Below are 24,368 nucleotides of genomic sequence, written 5' to 3'. Positions count from 1 at the left end.
TTATTTATTATTATGAGATGGGGTCTTGCTCTGTTGCCCAGGCTGGAGTGCAATGGCATGATTTCAGCTCACTGCATCCTCCACCTCCCAGGCTCAAAGTTCTCCCACCTCAGCCTCCTGAGTAACTGGGACTACAGATGCAAGCCACCAAACCCAGCTAATTTTGTTTATTTTTTGTGGAGATGAGGTCTCAAACTCCTAGACTCACGATCGCAGCTACTTGGGAAGCTGAGGCTGGTCACAAACTCTTGGGCTTAAGTGATCTTCCCGCCTTGGCCTCCCAAAGTACTGGGATTACAGGTGTGAGCCACTGCATCTCTGACCTAATTATTTTTTAATGTTAGCTGCCTTTGATTATCAATGCTTAGATCCATTCATTCAATAAGATTTCAGACTTGCTCTCACTCTGTCATTTCTTCTTCCTAAGTATCATTGTAACTCATGGATTTTAACATTTGGCTTTAGTTCATTTCAGTTATTGTTCTTACTGGTCTGCAAATTGCCCTATTTTGGACCAGTGAAAGCTTGTTCAGATTGACTCCTTAGTCCTTTTGACATGTCCTAGTTACAATGGATTTTTAAAATAATATTTGCTTGTCGGTTTAATCGGATATATAAAATACAGTGCTATGACGCTGAGTGTGGTGACTCATGTCTGTAATCCCAGCAGTTTGGGAGGCCAAGGTGAGTGGATCATCTGAGGTCAGGAGTTCAAGACCAGCCTGGCCAACATGGCAGAACCCCATCTCTACTAAAGATACAAAAATTAGTTGGGCATGGTGGCAGGTGCCTGTAATCCCAGCTACTTGGGAGGCTGAGGCAGGAGAATTGCTTGAGCCTGGGAGGCAGAGGTTGCAGTGAGCCAAGATCACGCCATTGCACTCCAGCCTGGGCAGCAGAGCAAGACTCCGTCTCCAAAAACAAAAAAATTACAAAAATTAGCCAGGCATGGTTGCGTGTGCCTATAATCCCTGCTACTCGGGAGGCTGAGTTGAGAATTGCTTGAACTGGGAGGCAGAGGTTGCAGTGAGCCAAGACTGTGCCACTACACTCCAGCCTGGGTGACAGAGTGAGACTCTGTCTCAGAAAAAAAAAAAAAAAAACAATGCTATGCTATATATATATGTTGAAACACTAAAATCTATTGCTGAAATATCTTACTAAAATATTGGAAATTTAATGTCTAACTAATATACCTAAATGCCTCTGTTTATTCTAAAATATTTCTTCTTTGTCTGTAGACCAGATTATCAAAAATTCTCATGATTAAAAAGGAACATATCAAGAAATTAAGGGAAATGAACACAGAAGCAGAAAAATTGGTAAGAATTTCTCTTTTTTTTTCTTCATTTGCTTGTCTAATTTTAAAATAGTGAGACCATCTATATCTAATGATTTAAAAATATCTATGGGAGGAAACCTTCAGATAAATATTATTTTTAAATCCTCATTTGCATGAGGTCCACACCTGTAGTCCACCTTCTTGGGAGGCTGAAGCAAAAGGATTGCTTGAGTCTAGAGTCAGAGACTGCAGTGAGCTATGATTCTACCACTACAGTCTAGCCTGGGTGATAGCGAGACCCTGTCTCAGTAAATGAATGAATACAGGAATACATACATACATACATACATACATACAACAGTAAATCTTCACTGCTATCACTATCTCTTGTTATACAGAACATATGCTAAGTAAATTGGCAGTGCATTGCCCCAGACCTCATTATGCCATTGACTGTAGAGTTGAATAGGATTAATGGATATATTAGGTTCTTTCAACAGTTTGCATGAGTCTAGAATTGCTCAGATACCTGTGACCAAGGAAGTTGTAATGGCAGGTTATAAAAAATGTTTCAGAATAAGTAAGTCAGGAAATATCTGTGTTGTCATCTTTAGGTTATCCTGACAACGTTTATGTCCTAATTTATTATCTAATGAGTTCAAAAAATGAGAGCCAATTTTATTCATAAGATAATTACCAGAAGTCTTTTTTTTTTTTTTTTTTTTTTTTTCTGAGATGGAATTTTGCTCGTCGCCCAGGCTGGAGTGCAATGGTGCAATCTCGGCTCACTGCAACCTCCACCTCCCGGGTTCAAGTGATTCGCCTGCCTCAGCCTCTCAAGTAGCTAGGATTACAGGCGCACACCACCACGACCAGCTAATTTTTGTATTTTTAGTAGAGACGGGGTTTCGCCATGTTGGCCAGGCTGCTCTGGAACTCCTGACCTCAGGTGATCCACCCACCTCGGGATTACAGGTGTGAGCCACAGCACCCAGCCAGCCACAGCACCCGGCCCAGAGTTTTTTAAAAAGCTGTTTATGTAGACACTATTCACTAAGAAAGTCTTTGAATTGTAATGAAATTCACATCTTGCTTAAGGATATGTAGGATGGCAAATAGGTTTTATCTCATGTACTATCTCCAGTTTATTGAAAATGACTGTATAGAAGTCTGAAAGGGAGGGCTCAGTGACTGTGCTCGGGGGGCAAAGTGCTGTGACTGATGATCAGTGTCTGTTGTAAGTGCAGGAATGAGAATTAGTAGCACTGGGAATCTCTGGAATGAAATGTTGTAAGGGTATAGGTGTGGATACAGTTAGGTATCTACAGCTGCAAAAGTAGATACCTAAGTGAATAAAGAACAATCCTCTTTTAGGATTATAGAATTTTTTTTATCTGAAAATTACTGAATTTTTAAGACCAAAAATGTCAGGTGATTTCAGCGTAAGATCATACTGCTCTCTTTAGCAGTACAGGTATTAAAACTTGGGTTTATTTCCCAGTTTAACTCATTTAAGCATAACATGAAATTAGTATTATCAGATACACAAGCCATCCGAAAATGAAAAGGATTAGCTATAGCATATTGCCATTACATATCTTAAACATAGAAATGTATGTGTGTGCTTCTTTCCTACTGGACTGTTAATTCTTGGTTTCCATCAGTTCTACTTCTGCCCTTTATATTCGATGCCTTTTCAGTGCTCCTCCACCCCACTTCTGTTTTTCTCTGGTCACCTTATCATCTCTTCTATCTTTATGTATAAATGAATTATTTCCCTTTAATATCACTAGTTAGGACTGTTTTCTTCTAAGTTCCATGCTTTAAAGCACTGGGCTTGCCTTTGCCCAGTTAATCTTATCTGCTTTCAAATAGAGACCTATTTTGGGTTGTTTCGCAAACCAAGGAGATGTAGGCTTCAGTGTAAAACGAATTTGTATTCCCAGAGACCGTTTTGATGTTGGCTTGGCTTCTTAGCACATGAGAACTCTGTAGAAGTAATCTAGTTGGCTTGATATGTTTTATTATTTGTTTTATTTATGTAAAAATAGTTTCCCTATAAAAATTCAAATATTATGAAATGATTTAATGAGTCAAACTGTAGTTCTTTATAATGCCTTCTCCATAAATAGTATTAAGTTAGCATATGTTATAAATATGTTTATTTATATGTTTACCATATGGATTTCTTTTTCTGTGCATATACTAAAAATTATTTTCATGCAAAATGGAATTAAATTATGATATATTGGCTTATCTTTTAAAATGATTGTATTGTACCATAATTTAAACAACTTCCTGTTAACATATTTATTTCCATCATTTTATTAATATAATGCTAATATTTTTATGCATTTGTTTGTGTCTATCTGTAGGATAAATTTTAGAAAGTAAAATGAAAGATTTAATGAAAGTTAGTTTAAAGATGGTAGGCTGAACATATTTTTTTCATATCCTTTATAATTGCACATAGAATATGAGGTACAAAAAGAAGTAAACAGAAAAAATGAAGCAGTCTGCTTAACAATGTCTATGAGATTTCGAAATTTTTTCTGGCATGTTTTTAAATGAAACAGAAACCATGGCTACAAGAGGCCCTAGATCCAGAGTTGGCAAATATGATGAAGTGCAGAAGTGAGATTAGTATTTTAAAAGGCAATTAATTCAAGGTCTTTCTCCTTGTTCCCCTTCTTCATCTCAGTGACAGAACTCAAACGTGGCATTTACTCAAGTTAAATGGAGAGAAAGAAGCACTTCTCTAAAGAATTTGAATGTACTGTTTGGGGAAAGTTAAGGTTTTTTTCTGCTTTTGGTAAGAGTAGACTAGGTAATTTGGATTAACCTTCCTGCTGTAAATAACTGTTTCCTCTGGAATAAAATATTAAAATAACCTGCTTGAAGAACACTGGAGCATTAACAAGGCATTAAGGAGGCCGGGCGCAGTGGCTCATACCTGTAATCCCAGCACTTTGGGAGGCCAAGGCAAGTGGATCACTTGAGGTCACGAGTTCAAGACAAGCCTGGCCAACATGGCAAAACCCTGTCTCTACTGAAAATAAAAAAAATTAGCTGGGTGTGATAGGCGTGCACCTGTAATCCCAGCTACTTGGGAGGCTGAGGCAGGAGAGTCGCTTGAACCCGCGAAGCAGGCATTGCAGTGAGCCAAGATTGTGCCACTGTACTCTAGCCTGGGCAACAGAGCGAGACTCTGTCTCAAAAAAAAAAAAAAAAAGAAAGAAAACAAACAACAAGGCATTAAGGAATTATAGGATCTGAGAAAAGAAGGAAAGAAGTAAGGGGGAACCTGATGTTCAGGGTTGCTTTTTCCTTGGGGGCTTCTGCAAGTTCCAGAAAAGCTAGCTGAGAAGCTAAGTGGCATTCTTGAAAGGCTTAAGTGGGTTGGAGGCCACAATTAGAGTCCAGAGACCCACCAAGGGTTGGGGGAAGTTGGCAAACTTTAAGTCCTCTTTGGAGGAATATAGCATTTTTATAGGCCTCAAATTATTTCTATAAATTTTTATATATAGTATCTAAAACTCAATTTAAATTCAAGACACAATAGGAGACACAGTAACCCTAAGGAAAAAAGAAAATCAACTGTAGACAGTAGGTAGACCAGACAATGGAGTTTTTAGAAATATATTTTAAATGCTTAATTTGTTAAAAGAGATGAGACAAAATTGAGAATTTTAGAAGAGAACTGGAAACAACAATAAAAAAGACCAAATGAAAACTATAAACTCTAGCAATCAAAATTAAGAACTTGGTGGATACAACCATAGCAGATTAGAAACAGCTAAAGAGAGAGCTAGTAATTTAAAATAGATCAGAAGAAAATATCCCGAATGAAACATGAAGATAAAAATGAGTGGAAAATTTAGAAGAGAAGAGACGATAAATAGGAAATACAGTGAGGAAGGTCTAATGTGTAACGGAATAGCAGAAGGAAAAAGAAACAATGGGACAAAAGCAGTATTTTAAAAGATAATGACTCAAGGCGTTCCAAAACCGTCAAAAGGCAACAAGCCACAGATAAATTCCTATCAATCCCAATGAGATAAATAAATTGATAGTGACTTTTACACACATTATCTTTTTTTTTTTTTTTTTTTTTGAGACAGAGTCTCGCTCTGTCACCCAGGCTGGAGTGCAGTGGCACAATCTCAGCTCACTGCAAGCTCTGCCTCCCAGATTCACGCCATTCTCCTGCCTTAGCCTCCCAAGTAGCTGGGACTACAGGCGCCTGCCACCACACCCAGCTAATTTTTTGTATTTTTTTTTTTTTTTTAGTAGAAACGGGGTTTCACCGTGTTGGCCAGGATGGTCTCAATCTCCTGACCTCATGATCCACCCGCCTTGGCCTCCCAAAGTGCTGGGATTACAGGCGTGAGCCACCGCACCCGGCCTATATCACCCCATTTTGTAATGCATTAGCCATCTCCCAATTTCATACATTTTGATGTATACTGTATATGTAAACCCTTTGTACATCTTTAATTCATTAAAATGTTGAACACAAAAGATGAAGATAGAGACTTTTGACACCCTCAAATTCGCTGTAAGAGATAGAGCTTTTAATGATTTTGATTTTGATTAACTAGTTCTGAGTCTGCAAAAGTATACACTTTTCCCCGAGAAGAGGCTTGATCAAATACTTAGTTATAATTTATGTTACACTATATCCTCAGTAACCCCCAATTCCCAACAAGGAAATGAAATTAAATTCAGCATGTCCTGCATTATCCCTGCATTCTTATAGGAAATCTTTCGGATGATCCAATGGTTTTAACTTCACAAAAACTGAGGTTTACGAAGAGGAAGCAATTCAGGAAGCACCAATGGTAAACTAAAAGTAGGATGTCCTGGATATGATTCCAGGCCTATGTGGAAATTATCCCTTCCCTACTCCCACTGTGGCATTCCCTCCCCTCTTTCTCTTTTACTGCTTCAGATCTATAGTAGCAGAGGAATTCTAACTGATGCAAACTGGCTTCAGATCCCACAAGGTTACCACTTACTGGCTGCGGTACATGGGCCTCATATGTAAAATGGAGACAATAAGCAATAATATCTTCTTTCTCATGGTGTTATTGTGAGGATTCAATGAAATCCTTTAAAAACACTTAGAACATTAGCCAGGCATAGTGGCACATGCCTGTAGTCCAAGCTGCTTGGGAGGCTGAGACAGGAGGATCCTTTGAGTCCAGGAGTTTGAGGCTGCACTGAGTTATGATCATGCCACTGCAGTCCTGCCTGGGCAACAGAGTGAGACCCTGTCTCTAAAAAACAAAACAGGCCAGGCGCGGTGGCTCACGCCTGTAATCCCAGCACTTAGGGAGGCCAAGGCAGGCGGATCACTTGAGGTCAGGAGTTCGAGACCAGCCCAGCCAACATGATGAAACCCCATCTCCACTAAAAATACAAAAATTAGCCAGGTGTGATGGCACGCACCTGTAGTCCCACCTACTTGAGAGGCTGAGGCAGAAGGATTGCTTGAGCTTAGGAGGCAGAGGTTGTAGTGAGCGGAGATCACGTCATTGCACTCCAGCCTGGGTGACGGGAGTGAAACCCTGTCTCAAAAAAAAAAACAAAAAAAAACTTAGAACAAGCTGGGTGTGGTGGCACATGCTATAGTCACAGCTACTTGGGAGGCTGAGGCAGGAGGATGGCTTCAGGCCAGGAGTTCGAGTCTAGCCTGGGCAACATAGCAAGACGCCATCCCAAAAACAACAGCAAAACCACTCTTAGTGCATGGCACGTTAGTCAGCTCTATTTAGTACATCTGTTGTCATCATTAAGTAATCAGCACATCATTAATAGTGTGCACTGTTAAGTCATTTAACTTTTCTAGGCCTCAGTTTTCTCCTCTGTAAAATGGTATGGCTTAACTAGATGACCTCTGAGGTTTCTGTTAGCTCAGTCTATAATTCTGTGATTTGGAACCTATATAAGTAGTTCCTCCCTAGGTCTAGGAAAGTTTTCTTTCCCTACCTATACTTACTAGAAGGAGCGATTTTGCTTCCTTAGTGCATAACAACGTGCTTTCTCAGAAATCCTCTGAAAAAAGAAATGTTAAATTTTCCTTGACTAGAGAGGTTTCATTGCCAGGATTTTTAGCAGGAATGAAATGGAGAGTATAATTTATTGGAAGTACTGTGAAGAGAGGGAAGGAAATGGCATCAAAGTCCATTAACACTTGTTGGTAAGGAGCATATATGGAATGATGACACAATAAAAAGTTAATATCCATTGAGCATCTTCTATGTGGGAAGCACTGTGCTAGCATGTATTATCTCATTTAATCTTTGCAACAACCCCACTAGATAGATATTCTTAATAATCCCCATTTTGCAGTTGAGGAACATGAGGCACAGAGAGATTAAGAAACTTCCTTAACATCACAAAGCTAGATGGTGATAGAGGTGGAATTTGAACATATATAATCTGATTCTAATACCCATGCTCTTAAACCGTTATGCTATACTGAATTGATTCCAGGTACAGCGTCACTTGATTTAAATAACTAGAATGCTTTAAATGAGGACATATGGTTTAACAACTAACAATCCTATGAAAAAGTTGAAAGACAAATATAACGAACATTGCTTACACATTTATCAATTAACATTTTGCTCCATTTAATTTATCTCTATAGAAGATCTCCTTTTCAAAAAAGCAAATGGCAGACGTCATGATGCTCCAATAAACAAGGACAGTCTCCTAAATAACAATGCCATTATCACAGACAAGAACTATAACAATTAAAACAGACAAATTTAATAACCTTTAGTTTGCTTTTTAGATAAGTCAAATCTCCTTTTAGATCATTGAAATTGCATTGCTAAAAAACAAACTCTTACCAAGATCTGATTTTTTTCTCTTCTCAGAAATCATATTCCATGCCCATCAGCATTGAATTTCAGCGGAGATATGCAACAATTGTTCTGGAGCTTGAACAGCTGAACAAGGACCTAAACAAAGTTTTGCATAAAGTTCAACAGTATTGCTATGAGGTAAGTGATATGTATAGATTTCCCTCCATATTTGTATTTGAAGCTTAATCCTTTTACTTTCACACTTTAGAAAATCCATACCAAGCCAATATCTTCATAAAGTCCTTTAGCAGAACTGTATTATATAAAGTTTCTTACTCCTCCCCGCATCAGTGTTGAAGAGTGCTTTATACACAGAAAGCTGTCAATTCTGAGTTTTTTGGTTCAAGATACAAATGATAAGGCCCTCCAAAAAAATTTGGAAAAATCCAGAAAACTAATTACTCTTAATTCCACTACCCCAGAAACCAAATTTTGTTGTTGTCATTGTTTTTTCTTCTTCTTTATTTATTTATTTTTTTTTTTTTGAGACAGGGTCTAGCTCTGTTGACCAGGCTGGAGTACAGTGATGCAATCTTGCAATCTTGGCGAACTACAGCCTCAACTTCCCAGGCTCAAGCTATCCCCCAACCTCAGCCTCCTGAGTAGCTGGAACCACAGGTGCACGACATGCCCAGTTTATTTTTTATAGAGATGAAGTCTCGCTATGTTGCTCAGGCTGGTCTCAAACTCGTGGGCTCAAGCGATCCTCCTACCTTGGCCTTCCAAAGTACTGAGATATAGGCATGAGCCACTGTGCCCAGCCCCAAAGACCAAATTTTGCTTTATTTCTTCTTAGTCTTTTTTGGTTGTTTTTTTGTTTTTGTTTTTTAAACAATACCTGCTTTTTCTCATAAAGTTCTGATCATGCTGGCCATACAATTTTGTTGCCTTCTCTTTTAAACCTTAAATTAGCATTAGAACTATGAATTCTTGAATTTCAAATACATAGATAACAGGGTTATTTGTGAATTTTCATTCACATGTGATCATATGAGAGTGGTTCAACAGTTTCATCCAAAATTTGAGTTTCCTACTACAGGGTAACAATTAAAATGATTCAGGTGAGTTTAAAATGCTCCTGAATTTGCATACTTTGAGGTTGTGTGTTTCCAGGAAAGCCACCTCTATTTGTGATATCAGATTCTTTTTTTTTTTTTTGAGACAGAGTCTTACTCTTTTGCCCAGGCTGGAGTGCAATGGCACAATCTCGGCTCACTGGAACCTCTGCCTCCCAGGTTCAAGCGATTCTCCTGCCTCAGCCTCCTGGGTAGCTGGGATTACAGCTGTGCACCACCATGCCCGGCTAATTTTTTTGTATTTTTAGTAGAGATGGGGTTTCACCATATTATAGGCCAGGCTGGTCTCGAACTCCTCACCTCAAGTGATCCGCCCTCCTCGGCCTCCCAAAGTGCTTGGATTAGAGACATGAGCCGCTGTGCCCAGCCGTGATATCAGATTTTTTTTTTTTTTTTTTTGAGACAGAGTTTCGCCCTTGTTGCCCAGGCTGGAGTGCAGTGGCATCATCTCGGCCCACTGCAACCTCTGCCTCCCAGGTTCAAGTGATTCTCCTGCCTCAGCCTCCCGAGTAGCTGGGATTACAGGCATGCATTACCACGCCCAGCTAATTTTGTATTTTTAGTAGAGACGGGGTTTCTCCATGTTGATGAGGCTGGTCTCAAACTCCCGACCTCAGGTGATCCGCCTGCCTCAGCCTCCCAAAGTGCTGGGATTACAGGCATGAGTCACCGTGCCCAGCAATATCAGATTTTTAAACAGTTGGCTTATTTTCCTGATAGTTGTCAGTCATCCACATAACAATATGCATTGTATTAGTAAATAGATTTTCTCCCCTGGACTAGCAGTTATTCACAAGACATGCAGACTGTGCAGTCCAGGATGACACATAACAAAGCCGATGGTACATGCAGAAACGGGTTGCTCATCAATCTTTTTGTAGTACCCAAGGCCATTTGTGATAGGCTCCTTTCCTAATGAAGTAAAGTGATTTAATCTTCTCAAAGCTCTTATGGAACTACAATATAGATTTTAAAATAAGAACATATCAGAGAGAACACCATGACTAAGCAATTCTACTTCTCAATATATACCAAAAAGATACATCTACATGTATTTACCAAAATACATATACTAGAATGTTCATAGCATCACTGTTCCTTATAGCCAGAAATCACAAAGTACCCAAATACCCATCAGTACTACAATCAACTAATAAACATGGTATAATTACACAATGGAAATGCTACCCAGCAATGAGAATGAATGAACTCGACTACAACTCAGTGCCATAGATGGATCTCACAAATACAATGTTGAACAAATAAAGTCAGACACGCCGGGCGCGGTGGCTCACGCCTGTAATCCCAGCACTTTGGGAGGCCGAGGCAGGCGGATCACAAGGTCAGGAGATTGAGACCATCCTGGCTAACACGGTGAAAACCTGTCTCTACTAAAAATACAAAAAAATTAGCTGGGCGTGGTGGTGGGCGCCTGTAGTCCTAGCTACTCAGGAGGCTGAGGCAGGAGAATGGCGTGAACCCAGGAGGCGGAGCTTGCAGTGAGCCGAGATCGCACCACTGCACTCCAGCCTGGGCAACAGAGCAAGATTCAGTCTCAAGAATGAATGAATGAATGAATGAATGAATAAATAAATAAATAAATAAATAAATAAATAAAGTCAGACACAAGAGAATATATAATGTATGATTACATTTTTATAAAGCTCAAAAGCTAACCTCTGATGCTAGAAGTCAGGATGGTGATTACCCTGAGGGAGGTGGTACTGGAAGATGGCATTATCAGGGGGTCTGGGGCATTGGTAATATTCTGGTTCTTAATCTAGTTGCTGACTTCTCAGGCATGTTTGATTTGTGAAAACTTATTAACCTGTACACTTTACGATTTGTGTACTTTTATGTATTTATGTATGCTTCAATTTAAATTTTAGAAAAGTATTAAAGGATACAGTTATTCATTGAAGCATTACTGGTAATTTAAAAATATTAGAAATAAACATAAATGCCCACACATAGGGAACTGACTATTTATGGTACATCCACACAATTGAATACTATGCTGCTGTAAGAGAGGAAGTTCTCTATTTACTGACACGGAGTGATTTCCAGGATATGTTATTAGGTGCAAAAAGCAAATACAAAAATACACATACATATTCCAAAGTATATTACCTTTGGAGTAGGAAATAAGTGGAAATACAATGTATATGTATCAGCTTAATTTTTCAAAAGGAAACAGAAAGGATACATTAGAAACTAATTTGGGAATGGGGTAGGAGTTGGTGAGCAAGAAGGAATGACATTTTTCTGAGTGTTTGTTTCCCCAACAAATACAAGTAAATGCAAACAGAAATAAATGAACCTAACTATATTTCAAAGGAGTGACATAAACTTACTGAAGGGGATAAAAACTGATTCAGATAGCTTGAACATAGCATAGGTTGAGCATCCCAAGTCTGAAATGCTCCAAAGTCCAAAATTTTTTGAGTGCCAAAGTGAAACTCAAAGGAAATGCTCACTGGAGCAGTTTGGATTTTGGAGTTTTGTATTTGGGATTCTCACCCGGTAAGTATAATGCAAATATTCTAAAATTTTAAAAAATCCTAAATCCAAAACACTTCTGGTCCCAAGCATTTTGGATAAGGGATACTCAACTTGTATTTTGACTGTATACCTTTAGTCTGAACCAAAATTTAAATAAACATTGAACTCTAGTTAGTAGAATTTCTTCTCTTGGTGGCATGCATAGCAGTCCTGAAACTCTTTTTTTTTTTTTTTTTGAGACGGATTTTCGCTCTTGTCCACCAGGCTGGAGTACAGTGGCGCAATCTCGGTTCACTGCAACCTCTGCCTCCCGGGTTCAAGCGATTCTCCTGCCTCAGCCTCCCCAGTAGCTACGATTACAGGCATGTACCACCATGCCCAGCTAATTTTTATATTTTTAGTAGAGACATGTTGGCCAGGCTGGTCTTGAACTCCTGACTTCAGGTGATCCACCCACCTCGGCCTCCCAAAGTACTGGGATTACAGGCATGAGCCACCACACCCGGCAGCAGTTCTGAAACTCTTACTGTGTACTCTAGGACTGAGCAAAGAAGCAAATAAGTATATTGAACCTGGGAGGCAGAGGTTGCAGTGAGCTGAGATCGCACCACTGCACTCCAGCCTGGGCAACAGAGTGAGACTGTCTCAAAAAAAAAAAAAAAAAAAATTTAGGATAACGCGAGCCAGGTTTCTCACTGTTGAAGAAGGCAGTTATGAAGAGGGGGAAGACTAGAGTGAACCCTGTGGCATTAGATGGGAATAGGGGGAATCAGTATGAATTCATGGTTTATTTTATCTTTATGCTATATGTATAAGTGAGTGTATATGTCTGCTGAGAGAGCCAAAAGCAAAGACACCCTAATAGCAAAGAACACACTAGACCCAGATCTTGGTCTCTTAACTCTGTTCTCCAATTTAAAAAAGCAGGACTCCTTGAAAAAGAGACTGATTCCAGACCTGAAGCAGAGAAAGAAGATGAGCCCGGCCCACCTTATTATGCCAAGGAAGTAAAATGTGCCCCCAAATTACGGGGACATGTCAAAAAGGGCCAGCTTGACAGGGTTCCCACTGGCCAAATCTGGGACAATTTGAGCTTCAGAATAAATAAATATAGTAAGAGATTATAACCCATAGAATAAAAGTCATGTCAGTATGGGTTCATACTGATACTAATTCATTTTTTAAGGGAAACTACTTTGTAGTAAAATGCCAACTAATAAATATAGAAGCAGGGTTAAGAGTGAGGAAAACACCATTTTGCACCATCATAGTAATAATTGATATAGACAAGAATCATCAACAGATGCTAAAATTGGTAGGTAAAAGTTTGATGACAAATAGGATGTTTACATAGCCTCAAAGTATCTCTTCACAACTACTTAGTACTTACAAAAGGAAATCCTTTACTGTAGGGAAATCTGGCAGACACTTAACTTACCAATTGATCAAAGAGAACATCACCAGTAATGGGACAGGTCAACATCATGTGCCTTCTAATAAAGATGCCAGAGAACTCAGCACCACATTTGTAGTATTTCTGCCCAAAAATGCATAACTTCAGTCTAATTATAAGGAAACAGACAAACCCACATTGGGGGATATTACACAAAATAATTGGCTCGTACTCTTCAAAAATACCAAGGAAATACAAACTGGAGTGATTAGAGGTAATGAGGCACAGTGTTTGCAAATTATTCTTAAATTAGTAACGGGAAGAATTATACATTCACAGAGATCAAATGGCAGATTAAATGTAGTAAAACATAAACAGTAAATCTGAGTAAATGTTATCAAGAGTTCTTTGTTTTATTCTTTTAACTTTTTTTAGAAGTTTGAAATTATATCAAAGTTAAAAGTTACAAAAAATAGAAAATAAATCAGAAACTGTTAAAGGAAAAAAACTTCTAAGGTAAGAGTACCACTTTAGTTTTAAATGCTAGTTTTATAAAAATTAAAATCTGAAAAGAGGGCACAAACACATACAGAAATAATCATGGCTTCTCAAACATGCGTCTCATGCTTCAATCATCTGTATTCAGCTTGCTCCAGACCAGGGGCTCCAGCCTGCAGATCAGCCAACAGATATGAGACGCAGGTGTGAGGAAGAAGCACAGGAAATTGTTCGGCATGCAAATTCCTCAACAGGACAGCCCTGCGTTGAAAATGAAAATCTGACAGACTTAATTTCCAGGCTTACAGCTATTTTGTTACAAATTAAGGTAAATCTTAGAGAAAATATTTTCTTAATTTGACACAAAGCAACCCATGCTAATTTGTTGCTAAGAAATTAATTCATTGATTATATCAGGTATTTTATGACTATATTTGAGCTATAATGCAATTAAATTTTGAAATTTTTTTCCCTTTAGTGTCTAGCAGAAGGAGGAGACCTGAATTCCTTTGAATTCAAATCACTTACAGACTCATTAAATGATATCAAGAGCACAATAGACGCTTCTAATATCAGGTAATTCGTTAGGTACACTCTAATCATTTTAATGTGAAGTTCATAGTAATTTTCAGTCCAAGTTTTAAGAATTATGCATATTTGTGAAGTACTCATATATTATTATCCGTTAAATATATTTGTAAGAGCTTTTCACTTATATCCAGCCTATGGACAGAATAGAAATTTCACATGGATTTTGTATATAAAGAAATCAGGACATATATTTAGGTTTGGGGTCAGCATGGAGGTTGAGCTTAGAGGTAGAGCTTCCCCAGTCAGTGAGAGACTCATCTTCTTCCAGCCCCCCGTGGCTCCTTTGCTTCTTTAGAGCATATTTGTTCAACTACTACTGAAGTAGAATTATGGCTAATATATTAGAGGAGATTTATTCCTTCCCTAAGATTTATCATAGCTGTTTCCTAACTAAAATTCAGGTCTTCTTTTAAAAAAATTTTTCTTAATTTTTTGAAATAAAATAGTTAACCATGTTTCTTCTTTCTTTAGTTGCTTTCAGAATAATGTAGAAATCCATGTTGCACATATTCAGAGTGGCCTGAGCCAGATGGGAAACTTACATGCCTTTGCAGCAAATAACACCAACAGAGACTGAGTAAAGATTTCATTATTCCAACTGCACGGGACATTGTTTTTGAGAAGTTCTTTTCCTTTATATAGGCTTCCAACACCAAATAACCTAACTGCTGGAAAACAAGGGAAATTTAAATCTCCAAATAAGGCATTTTAATAGACTGTACTGCTTCTTAAACCAGCATTGCTGACCAGCATTATATTTATTTTTCTTTTATTATTCAGATGCAGTAGCATTGCTTACGTTACATATGTTTATATTCACAAATATTTTTAAACTGAAATATCTGAACATAATATAATTTCGTGGAAGAATACATTGACCATTTTTTTTAATGTGCATGAATTCACCGCAACACATGCAGACAACTGCTGCAATGGAGAGTATGAAGAAACCTGGTCTTTTTATTCATGTCGGTGGCAGTGTGGAAATTCCATCCAGAAAATTACAACTCCACTTGATTTAGTTGATCACCATCTCAGTCTTCAAAAGATAACATCATGAGGTGTGGGAAGTCCTAGTTTTAAGGAAACCACTGAAATATAGATGGGAAATGTGGACTTTACAAGTATATGTTATATATACTTGCAATGTGACATGTTCTGTAGATCATTTTATAATAATAAATATTTTAATTTATCATAACTTATATAAAAGAAACCTTTGTTGTTTGTTGAAAGAAAATGAAGGAACAGGGGAAAAAAAGGTGCAAAATGCTAAATTTCTGCAAATGGATTTGGCATGTCTTCCCATCAGTTCAGGTCAAAAGTGTATTGTTATGAGATTTATTTAAAAAAAAAATGATAACACACTATTTTCATATTTTTTTGTTTATTTGCACAACTTTTAAACCAGATTACTGGTTAAAATCCAACAGTACACAATTTATAAAGTAAAAAGATTTTATAAGGAAAACAAATATAATAACCAGTGCTGTGAAATGCAGAAGAAAGGCTTGTTTTGGTTGTTTTTCTTTTTTAGGAAAACCCTGCCTAAAATGTTAATCTTGTAAAAAGTATGTATTTGGAATTTTCTTCGTTTTAATAGAATATTATAAAGTCAAAATATAAATTTTTTTCAAATTTGGAGTTTAAGATATAGCTGTAGAGGTGGTTTTAATTCCTTTAGATGTCTCATAAAATGAGACTTTTTATATGTTAATGTATAATAAAACTGAAACAAGATTATTTTCCATTTGAAATTTTTGTATAGTTTAAAAAGGCTTCCGTATTCTTTGTTGGTATTGTGCCACTGCAGAACTTTAGTGCAGAGTTTATATTTAGCTAAACTGTTATGTTAATTAAGAAATGCATAAATCTTCTATTCTTAATATTTGTAATTCTAAATAAATTGATCTATGAAAATTATTTTCTATATTTTCATTTAATTCAAGTCAATATGCATTCCTTCTGTTTAAAAAGTTTTGAAGAACTGTAATTTCCATTAAGTTATATTTTTAGGGGAAACAGTACAGATTACCGAGTCTCTCTGAAGTACCATACCATCCAATGGTATGGATTTTATTTATTACCATACCATACCATCCAGTGATACGGATTTTATTTATTACCATACCATCCAGTGGTATGGTATTAAGCAGGTAAGTTATTTGGCCTGGTATAGACCTAGTGAAAGGTTGATTTTAATATATTCTGCCTAGAATTGGGTATTTTGTGCATTTTTTCTTTTACATTTTTTTTTTTTTCTCTGTCGCCCAGGCTGGAGTGCAGTGATGCAATCTCAGCTCACCACAACCTCCAGGTCTTGGGTTCAAGGGGTTCTTCCACCTCAGCCTCCTGAGTAGCTGGGATTACAGGCACGCGCCACCACGCCTGGCTAATTTTTGTATTTTTAGTAGAAACAGAGTTTCACCGTATTGGTCAGGCTGGTCTCGAACTCCCAACCTCAAGTGATCCACCTGCCTCAGCCTCCCAAAGTGCTGGGATTACAGGTGTGAGCCACCATACCCGGCCTGTCTTACATTTCTTAAGGCTTACTTGTCACACTTAAATAGTACCTCATTTTACACATATTTAATTGAGCACTGTTTGTCTTTCAGTGCCTTCATGTGTTGACAGCAGGGACTGTGCTGGAGAATACAGTTGAATTTTATTTCTGTTTTCGGAGGAAGAAATCTATATTTCCAAGTAGTCATGTTGGGTCAGCCATACATTGATTTGAATGATATGCCACTGCTTAACACACTTTCAGAGCTCTAAAGAAAGCTATCAAAGCCAGATTGAGCAAACATGCAAGCACATACATGGCTTTTATTTATATAGATTTGGTTCTGAATTACTTTAAGCTAGTTCCAAAAGTCACATTCACTCGTAACCATTGAGAATCTACAAAAATATTTGCCCATTAGCATTTTTGAATCAATGCACCTCTCTCCATCTTCATTATCACCACTACTTGCAGCCCAGCTGCCATCATCACTGGCCTGGAACACTGCAATTGTCTCCTAACTTACCTCCCAGCATCTACTCAGCCCTCTTCAAATGCAGTCAGAGGGATCATCTTAAAATGCAGAATGGATCATGTTATCCCTCTGTCTATAAATGCTTTTAAAGTCTTCATTTGGCTTTCAGGACAAATTCAAAACTCTTTTACAAGACCTATAAAGCCATGCATGATCTGGCCCCCCCACTTCTTTATCTGCTCGTTACTTCACAGGGTCTTTGCACATGCAGTGTGTTCTCTCTCCTCTCCTTGTAACTCTTGATCATCTTCCAGATCTCACCTTCAGCATCACTTTTTCAAGGAAGCTTTCATTAACCACAGCACATCTCCTATTACAATGTCTCCAGATCATATATCTCTCCTTCCAGCACTTGGCACATTTGCAATTTAATATTAATATTTCTTGGAGGTCTTTTGTCTCCCTACTAGCCTCTGCTCCATGAGGGGAGGGACTGTTTCTGTTTTTGTTCACCATTTATTTCCAGGTCCTGGTAAAGTGCCTGTTCATGGGCAACAAATAAATATTTGTGTAATGAGTGGGCAAATGAGAGTTTCAAAAAAGCTCTAAGCAACATTAATGTCATCAGAATAAGAGTATGGTCTTCCGTGGTGATTTCCTTGAAAGATGAGACACTAATGACTGGCATGTAGAAATTCTGACTTGGTGATTGCTTTTAAACCTATCACATTACTTTATCATTAGTCCTGACTAACAAGACCACTGCAATATAGGAGGCACTGTATGGTGGCAGACTAATGGGTGGGCTGAGTTTGAGTCCTGGCCATGCCATTTATAAGCTGTATAATTGTGAGACACTACTTAGATTCAGTTTCTTGATCTTTAAAGTAGGAAGATTAGTCCCTGTCTTACATGGTAGGTGTGAGGATAAAATAGATAATGTCTGTAACACATTTAGCAGTTAGGGCCTCTTAAGAGCTTGAGAGAGCTGCAGGCTACTTCTTAGAGGATCCCACAATTTAAAATGTGACAACAGGACTTACATATTTATAGATTTTTACAGTTGTTCACTGGGGAAACAACATGAGACAATATAAAAGCAATAATAAAATAATTACCAGATTTTTTCGTAAGTGCGATTCTTAGTGGACCATAATTTAAAGTGTTATATGTCTTTCAGTTTTGTGGATGTATTTGCAGTATCTCATTTGGCCATGTCACAAGTTTAAATGTAAGTCACAAGTTTAAATGTAAAGCTCTGTGATTGTGAGACCTCCTGAGCACCTCCAGGATGGGCCCTGAGCACAGTGTTAATAGCTAATGCTTATCAGCTCATTTTTGGTTTCAAACAGTTTTCAAAGAATTGATAAGTACACTTTGCTGCTAAGGCCTCAACTATGTTCTCTTGGCTGCTTTTTGCTGGGGGAATGGCAGGGACAAGGTCTCACTCTGTCACTCAGGCTGAGTGCAGTGGCACGCTCATAGGTCACTGCAGCCTTGAACTCCTGAACTCAAGCAGTCCTCCCACATCAGCCTCCCGATTAGCTGGGACCACAGGCACATGCCACCATGCCTGACTTTTTTTTTTTTTTTTTTTTTTTGAGACAGAGTCTCACTGTCACCCAGGCTGGAGTGCAGTGGCCCAGTCTCGGCTCAGTGCAACCTCTGCCTCCCGGGTTCAAGCAATTCTCCTGCCTCAGTCTCCTGAGTAGCTGGGACTACAGATACCTGCCACCATGCCCAGCTAATTTTTGTATTTTTAGTAGAGAGAGGGTTTCACCATGTTGGCCAGGCTGGTCTTGAACTCCTGACTTCAAGTGATCTGCCCGCCTTAGCCTCCCAAAGTCCTGGGATTACAGCGTTAGCCACCGTGCCTGGCTTTTTTTTTTTTTTTTTTCCCCCAAGAGACGGGGTCTTGCTATGTTGTCCAGACTGGTCTCAAACTCCTGGGGTCAGGCAAACCTCCCACTTCAGCCTCCCAAACTGCTGGAATTACAGGCATGAGCTACTGTGCCCAACCTCCTGGTTGGTTGCTTGCTTGCTTGCTTTTTTCCTCAACTCCTAAGTGCTTGGAAACTCTTGGTTGGTTTTTGCTGTTTTTGTTTTTTGAGATGGATTCTTGCTCTGTTGCCCAGCTGGAGTGCAGTGGCGCGATCTTGGCTCACTGCAACCTCCACCTCCCAGGTTCAAGCAGTTCTCCTGCCTCCGCCTCCTGAGTAGCTGGGATTACAGGCATGTGCCACCATGCCCAGCTAATTTTTGTATGTGGTGGTGTTTTTTGACACAGTCTTGCTGTGTTGCCCAGCTCTTGGTGCTTTAAATGGTGGATTTGCTACCCTGAAAAGTAAAGGCCAGGCGCGATGGCTCACACCTGTAATCCCAGCACTTTGGGAGGCCAAGGCAGGCAGATGACCTGAGGTCAGGAGCTCGAGACCAGCCTGGCCAACATGGTGAAACCCTGTCTCTACTAAAAATACAAAATTAGCTGGGCGTGGTGATGGGCGCCTGTAATCCCAGCTACTCGGGAGGCTGAGGCAGGAGAATCGCTTGAACCTGGGAGGCAGAGGTTGCAGTGAGGCAAGATCATGCCACTACACTCCAGCCTGGGTGACAGAGCAAAACTCCATCTCAAAAAAAGAAAAGTACAAACCACTTGAAAAACATCTCTGAAAATTAGGGCATCTGGCATGTATAATCTCATGCTCTTCTAGTAACCATCAAGACATGATGTCCTGGCCCTAGCTGGCTATGGCGTCCCATGAGCCTACTTTAAAGCACAGTTTACAAAGAAACCGCACCTGTGGTTGCCTCATACACAGACCATTTCCTTTGACTCTAAAGGAGTTTGAAAACTCTCAAAATATCAAAATATTTTAATTGATCTTAGACTGACTTAGAAACGGTTATTTACATACATTTAGAATTATAAATTGCAAAGAGAAATTTCCCAAAACCAAAATACTCATAAAATATTATTAAACATTCAGCAAAAATGTTTTTAACCAAATTAAATTTCTCAGCTCATTGGCCTGCTGATATAATATTGATTACTGGCTAAAAACTACATTTGCAGAAACTTTTAGAAATGTCTTTCATGGCCACATAGTATGTACCGAGCAATTGTGGAGTGAAGCACTGTACTAGGAGTTATCTAGAAGAATTCATTTAAATAGAAATTACATTGGAACATTTGTGAAAGACATTTAATAATCCACAAAACTTGCACAGGAAGTACAATAACAAGTGCTAAGGGTAATGGAGTGATCGAAGTAACAGGTGCAAAATCAGGATTACTTAGAGAAAATTTCAGACTTCAGAAGGCAGGTGAGGAGTCTTCGAGTGTTTTGAAAGCAAAAGGTATGAATTTGGTTCAAAACTGAAAGGAGTGACTTTAAGACCAAAGCATATATTGTGGATAGTTGACCTTCAGATTTGCATAGCTGTCCTGCAGGCTAAGGATGATATCAGTTATCTGGGAGGGTAACTGAAAGCTTTTTATAATTTGGTAGCAACTGGAGGCTACCACAGAACCATAGAGTAATTTTTTTTTTTTTTTTTTTTTGAGAGCCTCCCTCTGTCTCCCAGGCTGAAGTGCAGTGGCGCAATCTTAGATCACTGCAACCTCCACCTCCCAGGCTCAAGTGATTCTCCTGCCTCAGCCTCCTGAGTAGCTGGGACTACAGGCTCCCGCCACCGTGCCCAGCTAAGTTTTATATTTGTAGCAGAGATGGGGTTTCGCCATATTGGCCAGGCTGGTCTTGAACTCCTGACTTCAGGTGATCCACCCACTCGGCCTCCCAAAGTGCTGAGACTGCAGGAGTGAGCCACTGCACCTGGCCCACAGAGGGTAATTTTTTTTAAGTAGTTGAGAAGCTAGAGGCAAGGGGGCTGTCGAAATAATCTGCATGCAGAGTCATTGGAGCTATGACTGAACGTGAAGATGACAGGCCCAATTTTAAAAAGTAATAAACCTAGGATGAGGGTTGAAGAGACGGGGTAGAGTGAGTTTAAGATTATAAGCCTTGGAGGGACCAGGAGAAAATGGCAGCTGTCAAGCACAAGGGGAAACTGAGTCAAGCTGAGGCATTCTTGTGAAGAAAATAATGAGTTCTGAACAACCAGTCCAAAAACTAAAAACAGGCCTGGCAAGAAGGCATAGGGATGCAGACCAACGGAATGTGCAGGCTTGGAGAGAACACAGGTAAAAACGAATGCGGGAACTCTGGGGTGGGAGTGTGGGCTTAAAACGTCATTGACAAAGTGGCAGGGTACCTTCAAATGTGAGAGGTGCTGTCAAAACCATCATCAAGGTTAACAAGGACATGTCCTTAGCATGGAAGTCAGAAAGGACAGTATGCTGATGTGTCTCTCCCAGGCTGTCAGTCATGGCTCCTCAGAGCTTATCCCGAATTCTCCCAGAATCCTCAAAAGTTACCAAAGGCAGAAAAGATGTGTTCCTCCCATGAGTCCAACTTTGAACCAATGTCTTCAGAGAGAGGGGAACAGGTTTCAAAATTCTGACCTTGGGAGCTAGAGTCAGAGATGCCCCCTCCAACCCCGTTTGGTTCGGGCAGGCAGTTCACATCTACCTCAAGAGGCAGCTGGGGCTTCAGACATTTAGTTTCAGTTCCAGGAGCACAGTGGTTGAGGATAATCTCCGGCCTAGCCAAAGGTTGGAAGGATTTCCCACTCTGACGCCGAGACTTGGCACGCCTGTTCTGGAACCATACCTGGAAGAGGGGAGAAAATAAAAGCTGCTTTTGGTTGGAGTTTTTTATGCTAACATTATGTTCACAGTTCATACTAGTAAGTTCCAGTTTAACATCCCCTGGCTTCCTCTCCAGAGCCTTGTCTTCAGAAAGCACTTGGGTTGACGGTTAGAAGTTCAGAGCACCTGGCTTTCCTTGCCTCCCCATTCCCAGATGGAAACATTGGAATAATGCCTAGCTCTATCTACTCTTTAGTTAGAGAAATTTTCATGAAAAATGGGGTCACAAAAATGGAAGCACTTAGAATTCTTAGAAAAAAACTGCATTAAATGATGAAGAAAACCTGTTTTTTAAGGTCTGCACTCCCTTGTCAAACTAATCAAGGAGGTATTTTGCTCATGCCAGCTGTTGAGAGTGACAGCTGTATGACCGCCAGGGGTGCAGAGAAAACAAGTCCACTCTCCCAGTGTTTAAATGAGGGCAGCTACTTAAAACTGCGCTTGGACACCGACCACAGGGCTACAGACAGACAAAAAGGCAGGCTTCTCCTTACCAACTCTAAGATTCTGATCTAAATTACTTTAGATCATAAACACGGCCGGGCGCGGTGGCTCACGCCTGTAATCCCAGCACTTTGAGTTGGGTGGATCACCTGAGGTCAGGAGTTCGAAACCAGCCTGACCAACATGGTAAAACCCCGTCTCTACTAAAAATACAAAAATTAGCTGGGCGTGGTGGCTGGCGCCTGTAATCTCAGCTACTCGGGAGGCTGAGGCAGGAGAATCACTTGAACCTGGGAGGCGGAGGTTGCAGTGAGCCCAGATCGCGCCATTGCACTCCAGCCTGGGCAACAAGAGTAAAACTCCGTCTCAAATAAAAAATAAATAAAAATAAACACACCTTGCACTAGATTTTTCAAACTGAAAACAAGCTCCAGGTGCTTCTCGCTTTACCTCAATTCGCTACATCCTTTCCAATCTAATCCCAAAACGTAACACTTGCCAAGAAAGTAGCATAGGGGGTAACTTGGCGAGCCAGCCTTCCCCGCTTTCAGCTACCATTCTCACACTCAAAGCCAGAGGAAAACCCCAACTGCCCCTCATCTGTGTCTTCTTCCTGGATAAAGAAAAAGTGTAAAACTTCTTATCTTCCTGCTGGGAATTACTTTCTGGCCATTTCAGGGGACCGGCTAGCCTCCTAGGAGCCCTTATTATATTTAATAATGAGAGTTAGAAATCGTTCAGTGCAGGCCTAAATTATTTCACACAAGCCTCACAACCACCCTGTGCAGCAGGTGCCGATATCACCCCCTATTTCAGTCTAGTACACAGAGCCTCAGGGGAAGCACCGTGCCTGCAACGTCCCGGGTGTGGCCTCAGGAGCCCGCAGTCCAGACCTTGACTCTGCAGCGCCTCCGCTCCAGCGCGCACTTGCGAACGCAGCGGGCCCTCACCTGGATCCTGGACTCGGGGAGCAGGGTGAGCGCGGCCAGGCGCTCGCGCAAGTGGATGTCGGGGTACCGGGTCCGGCGGAAGACGAGCTCCAGCAGCTGCAGCTGTTCGGCGCTGAAAGACGTGCGCTTGCGGCGCTGCGACGCCGACGGGGCGGCCGCGCCTTTGGGGGGCGCAGGCGAGCCCAGGCTGGCGGGGGGCGGCGGGGCCGGCCCGGGGTCCCGGCCGAGGAAGCCCGCAAAGGTCGCTGGGCCGGGGCCCGCGGGCGGCGCAGGGAGCAGGGCTGCCGCAGGGCTCGGGGGCGGCAGGAGCGCCCCGCCGGCGTGGGGGGCCCGGTACCCTGGGAACGCGGCGCCCTCGGCAAACTGGAGCGCACGGGACTCGGCTGCGGCCATCGCTCCGGAGCCCAGCGCGCCGCTCGGAGGGGCGCGGGCCGCACTTATACCCTCCCGGGCCAGGGGCGGGGAAGGCGGGGCGGCGCGATCAAAGGTGGGCGCGGGGAGACCCGTGTCTCCTCCGGGTGCGAGCCCGCCCCCGGCCCCGCCAGACGCCGGGGAATAATCGCTTCCGCCGGCTGCGGGATGCAGGAGGGAGGCGTGAACTTGGGTCCCGGCCCCCTCCGTGTCCTTCCCCGCCCACCCGCCCCGACGGCGCAATCCACATCCCCGAAGGACTATTTGCCTGGGAGGGGCAGCCCGGAGGGGCCCGGGTGCGCGGGCCGCAGGCGACAGAACTCTCTTCTCCGGGTCAAATCCCCGTTAAGAGCGGCGGAAGCACCTTGCCTGGCCTGTGCCTTACATGGCCCGGGCCTTGAGCCTTGCCCTAGTCCCGTCTGTCCTCATCAAAGCTATTTATTTACCACCCCTGCTATGTGCTAGACCCTGTACCAGGTTGGTCAAACAGCCCGGGCCCTGTCTTCTGCAAGCCCCCCTAACACATCCTGAATCCAAGCGGGGAGGGGGTGTGAAGATAAAGGATCCAGGGGGCAGCACATTCCTCCTGATTAAATGGGT

General features: G+C 41.0%; 2 protein-coding genes across 4 annotated transcripts in view; one reads left to right on the top strand and one right to left on the bottom strand.

Annotated features, from left to right (window-relative positions):
• Nucleotides 1-16,140, top strand: part of LIN9 (lin-9 DREAM MuvB core complex component) — a 73,715-nt gene extending 57,575 nt beyond the window's left edge. For all 3 annotated transcript variants that reach the window (XM_031005293.3, XM_031005289.3, XM_063708485.1), the window contains 5 exons: nucleotides 1,242-1,322; nucleotides 8,170-8,295; nucleotides 13,775-13,954; nucleotides 14,105-14,202; nucleotides 14,689-16,140. In XM_031005293.3, coding sequence (XP_030861153.2) covers nucleotides 1,242-1,322; nucleotides 8,170-8,295; nucleotides 13,775-13,954; nucleotides 14,105-14,202; nucleotides 14,689-14,794 — 591 coding nt within the window. In that variant the 3' untranslated portion in view covers nucleotides 14,795-16,140. The remainder of the gene's footprint in view (nucleotides 1-1,241; nucleotides 1,323-8,169; nucleotides 8,296-13,774; nucleotides 13,955-14,104; nucleotides 14,203-14,688) is intronic.
• A 3,654-nt stretch (nucleotides 16,141-19,794) lies between these two features.
• Nucleotides 19,795-23,903, bottom strand: MIXL1 (Mix paired-like homeobox). Its single transcript, XM_004028494.5, has 2 exons — nucleotides 23,358-23,903; nucleotides 19,795-21,925 (listed from the first exon to the last, which is right to left on the bottom strand). The coding sequence occupies exons 1-2, from the start codon at nucleotides 23,748-23,750 to the stop codon at nucleotides 21,620-21,622; spliced, it is 699 nt and encodes a 232-aa protein (XP_004028543.1). The 5' UTR covers nucleotides 23,751-23,903; the 3' UTR covers nucleotides 19,795-21,619.
• Nucleotides 23,904-24,368: the final 465 nt, after the last annotated feature.

Source organism: Gorilla gorilla, chromosome 1 (assembly GCF_029281585.2).
Source record: "Gorilla gorilla gorilla isolate KB3781 chromosome 1, NHGRI_mGorGor1-v2.1_pri, whole genome shotgun sequence".
Taxonomy (NCBI): domain Eukaryota; kingdom Metazoa; phylum Chordata; class Mammalia; order Primates; family Hominidae; genus Gorilla; species Gorilla gorilla.
This window is presented reverse-complemented; position numbering and strand designations above follow the sequence as displayed.

Bases quoted from the DNA above. Each gene is read 5' to 3' on its own strand.
- MIXL1 (XM_004028494.5), bottom strand. From the start codon at position 23,750: ATGGCCGCAGCCGAGTCCCGTGCGCTCCAGTTTGCCGAGGGCGCCGCG. The intron at 21,926-23,357 runs GTGAGGGCCCGC...CCCCTCTTCCAG, and splicing joins TCCCCGAGTCCAGGATCCAG to GTATGGTTCCAGAACAGGCG.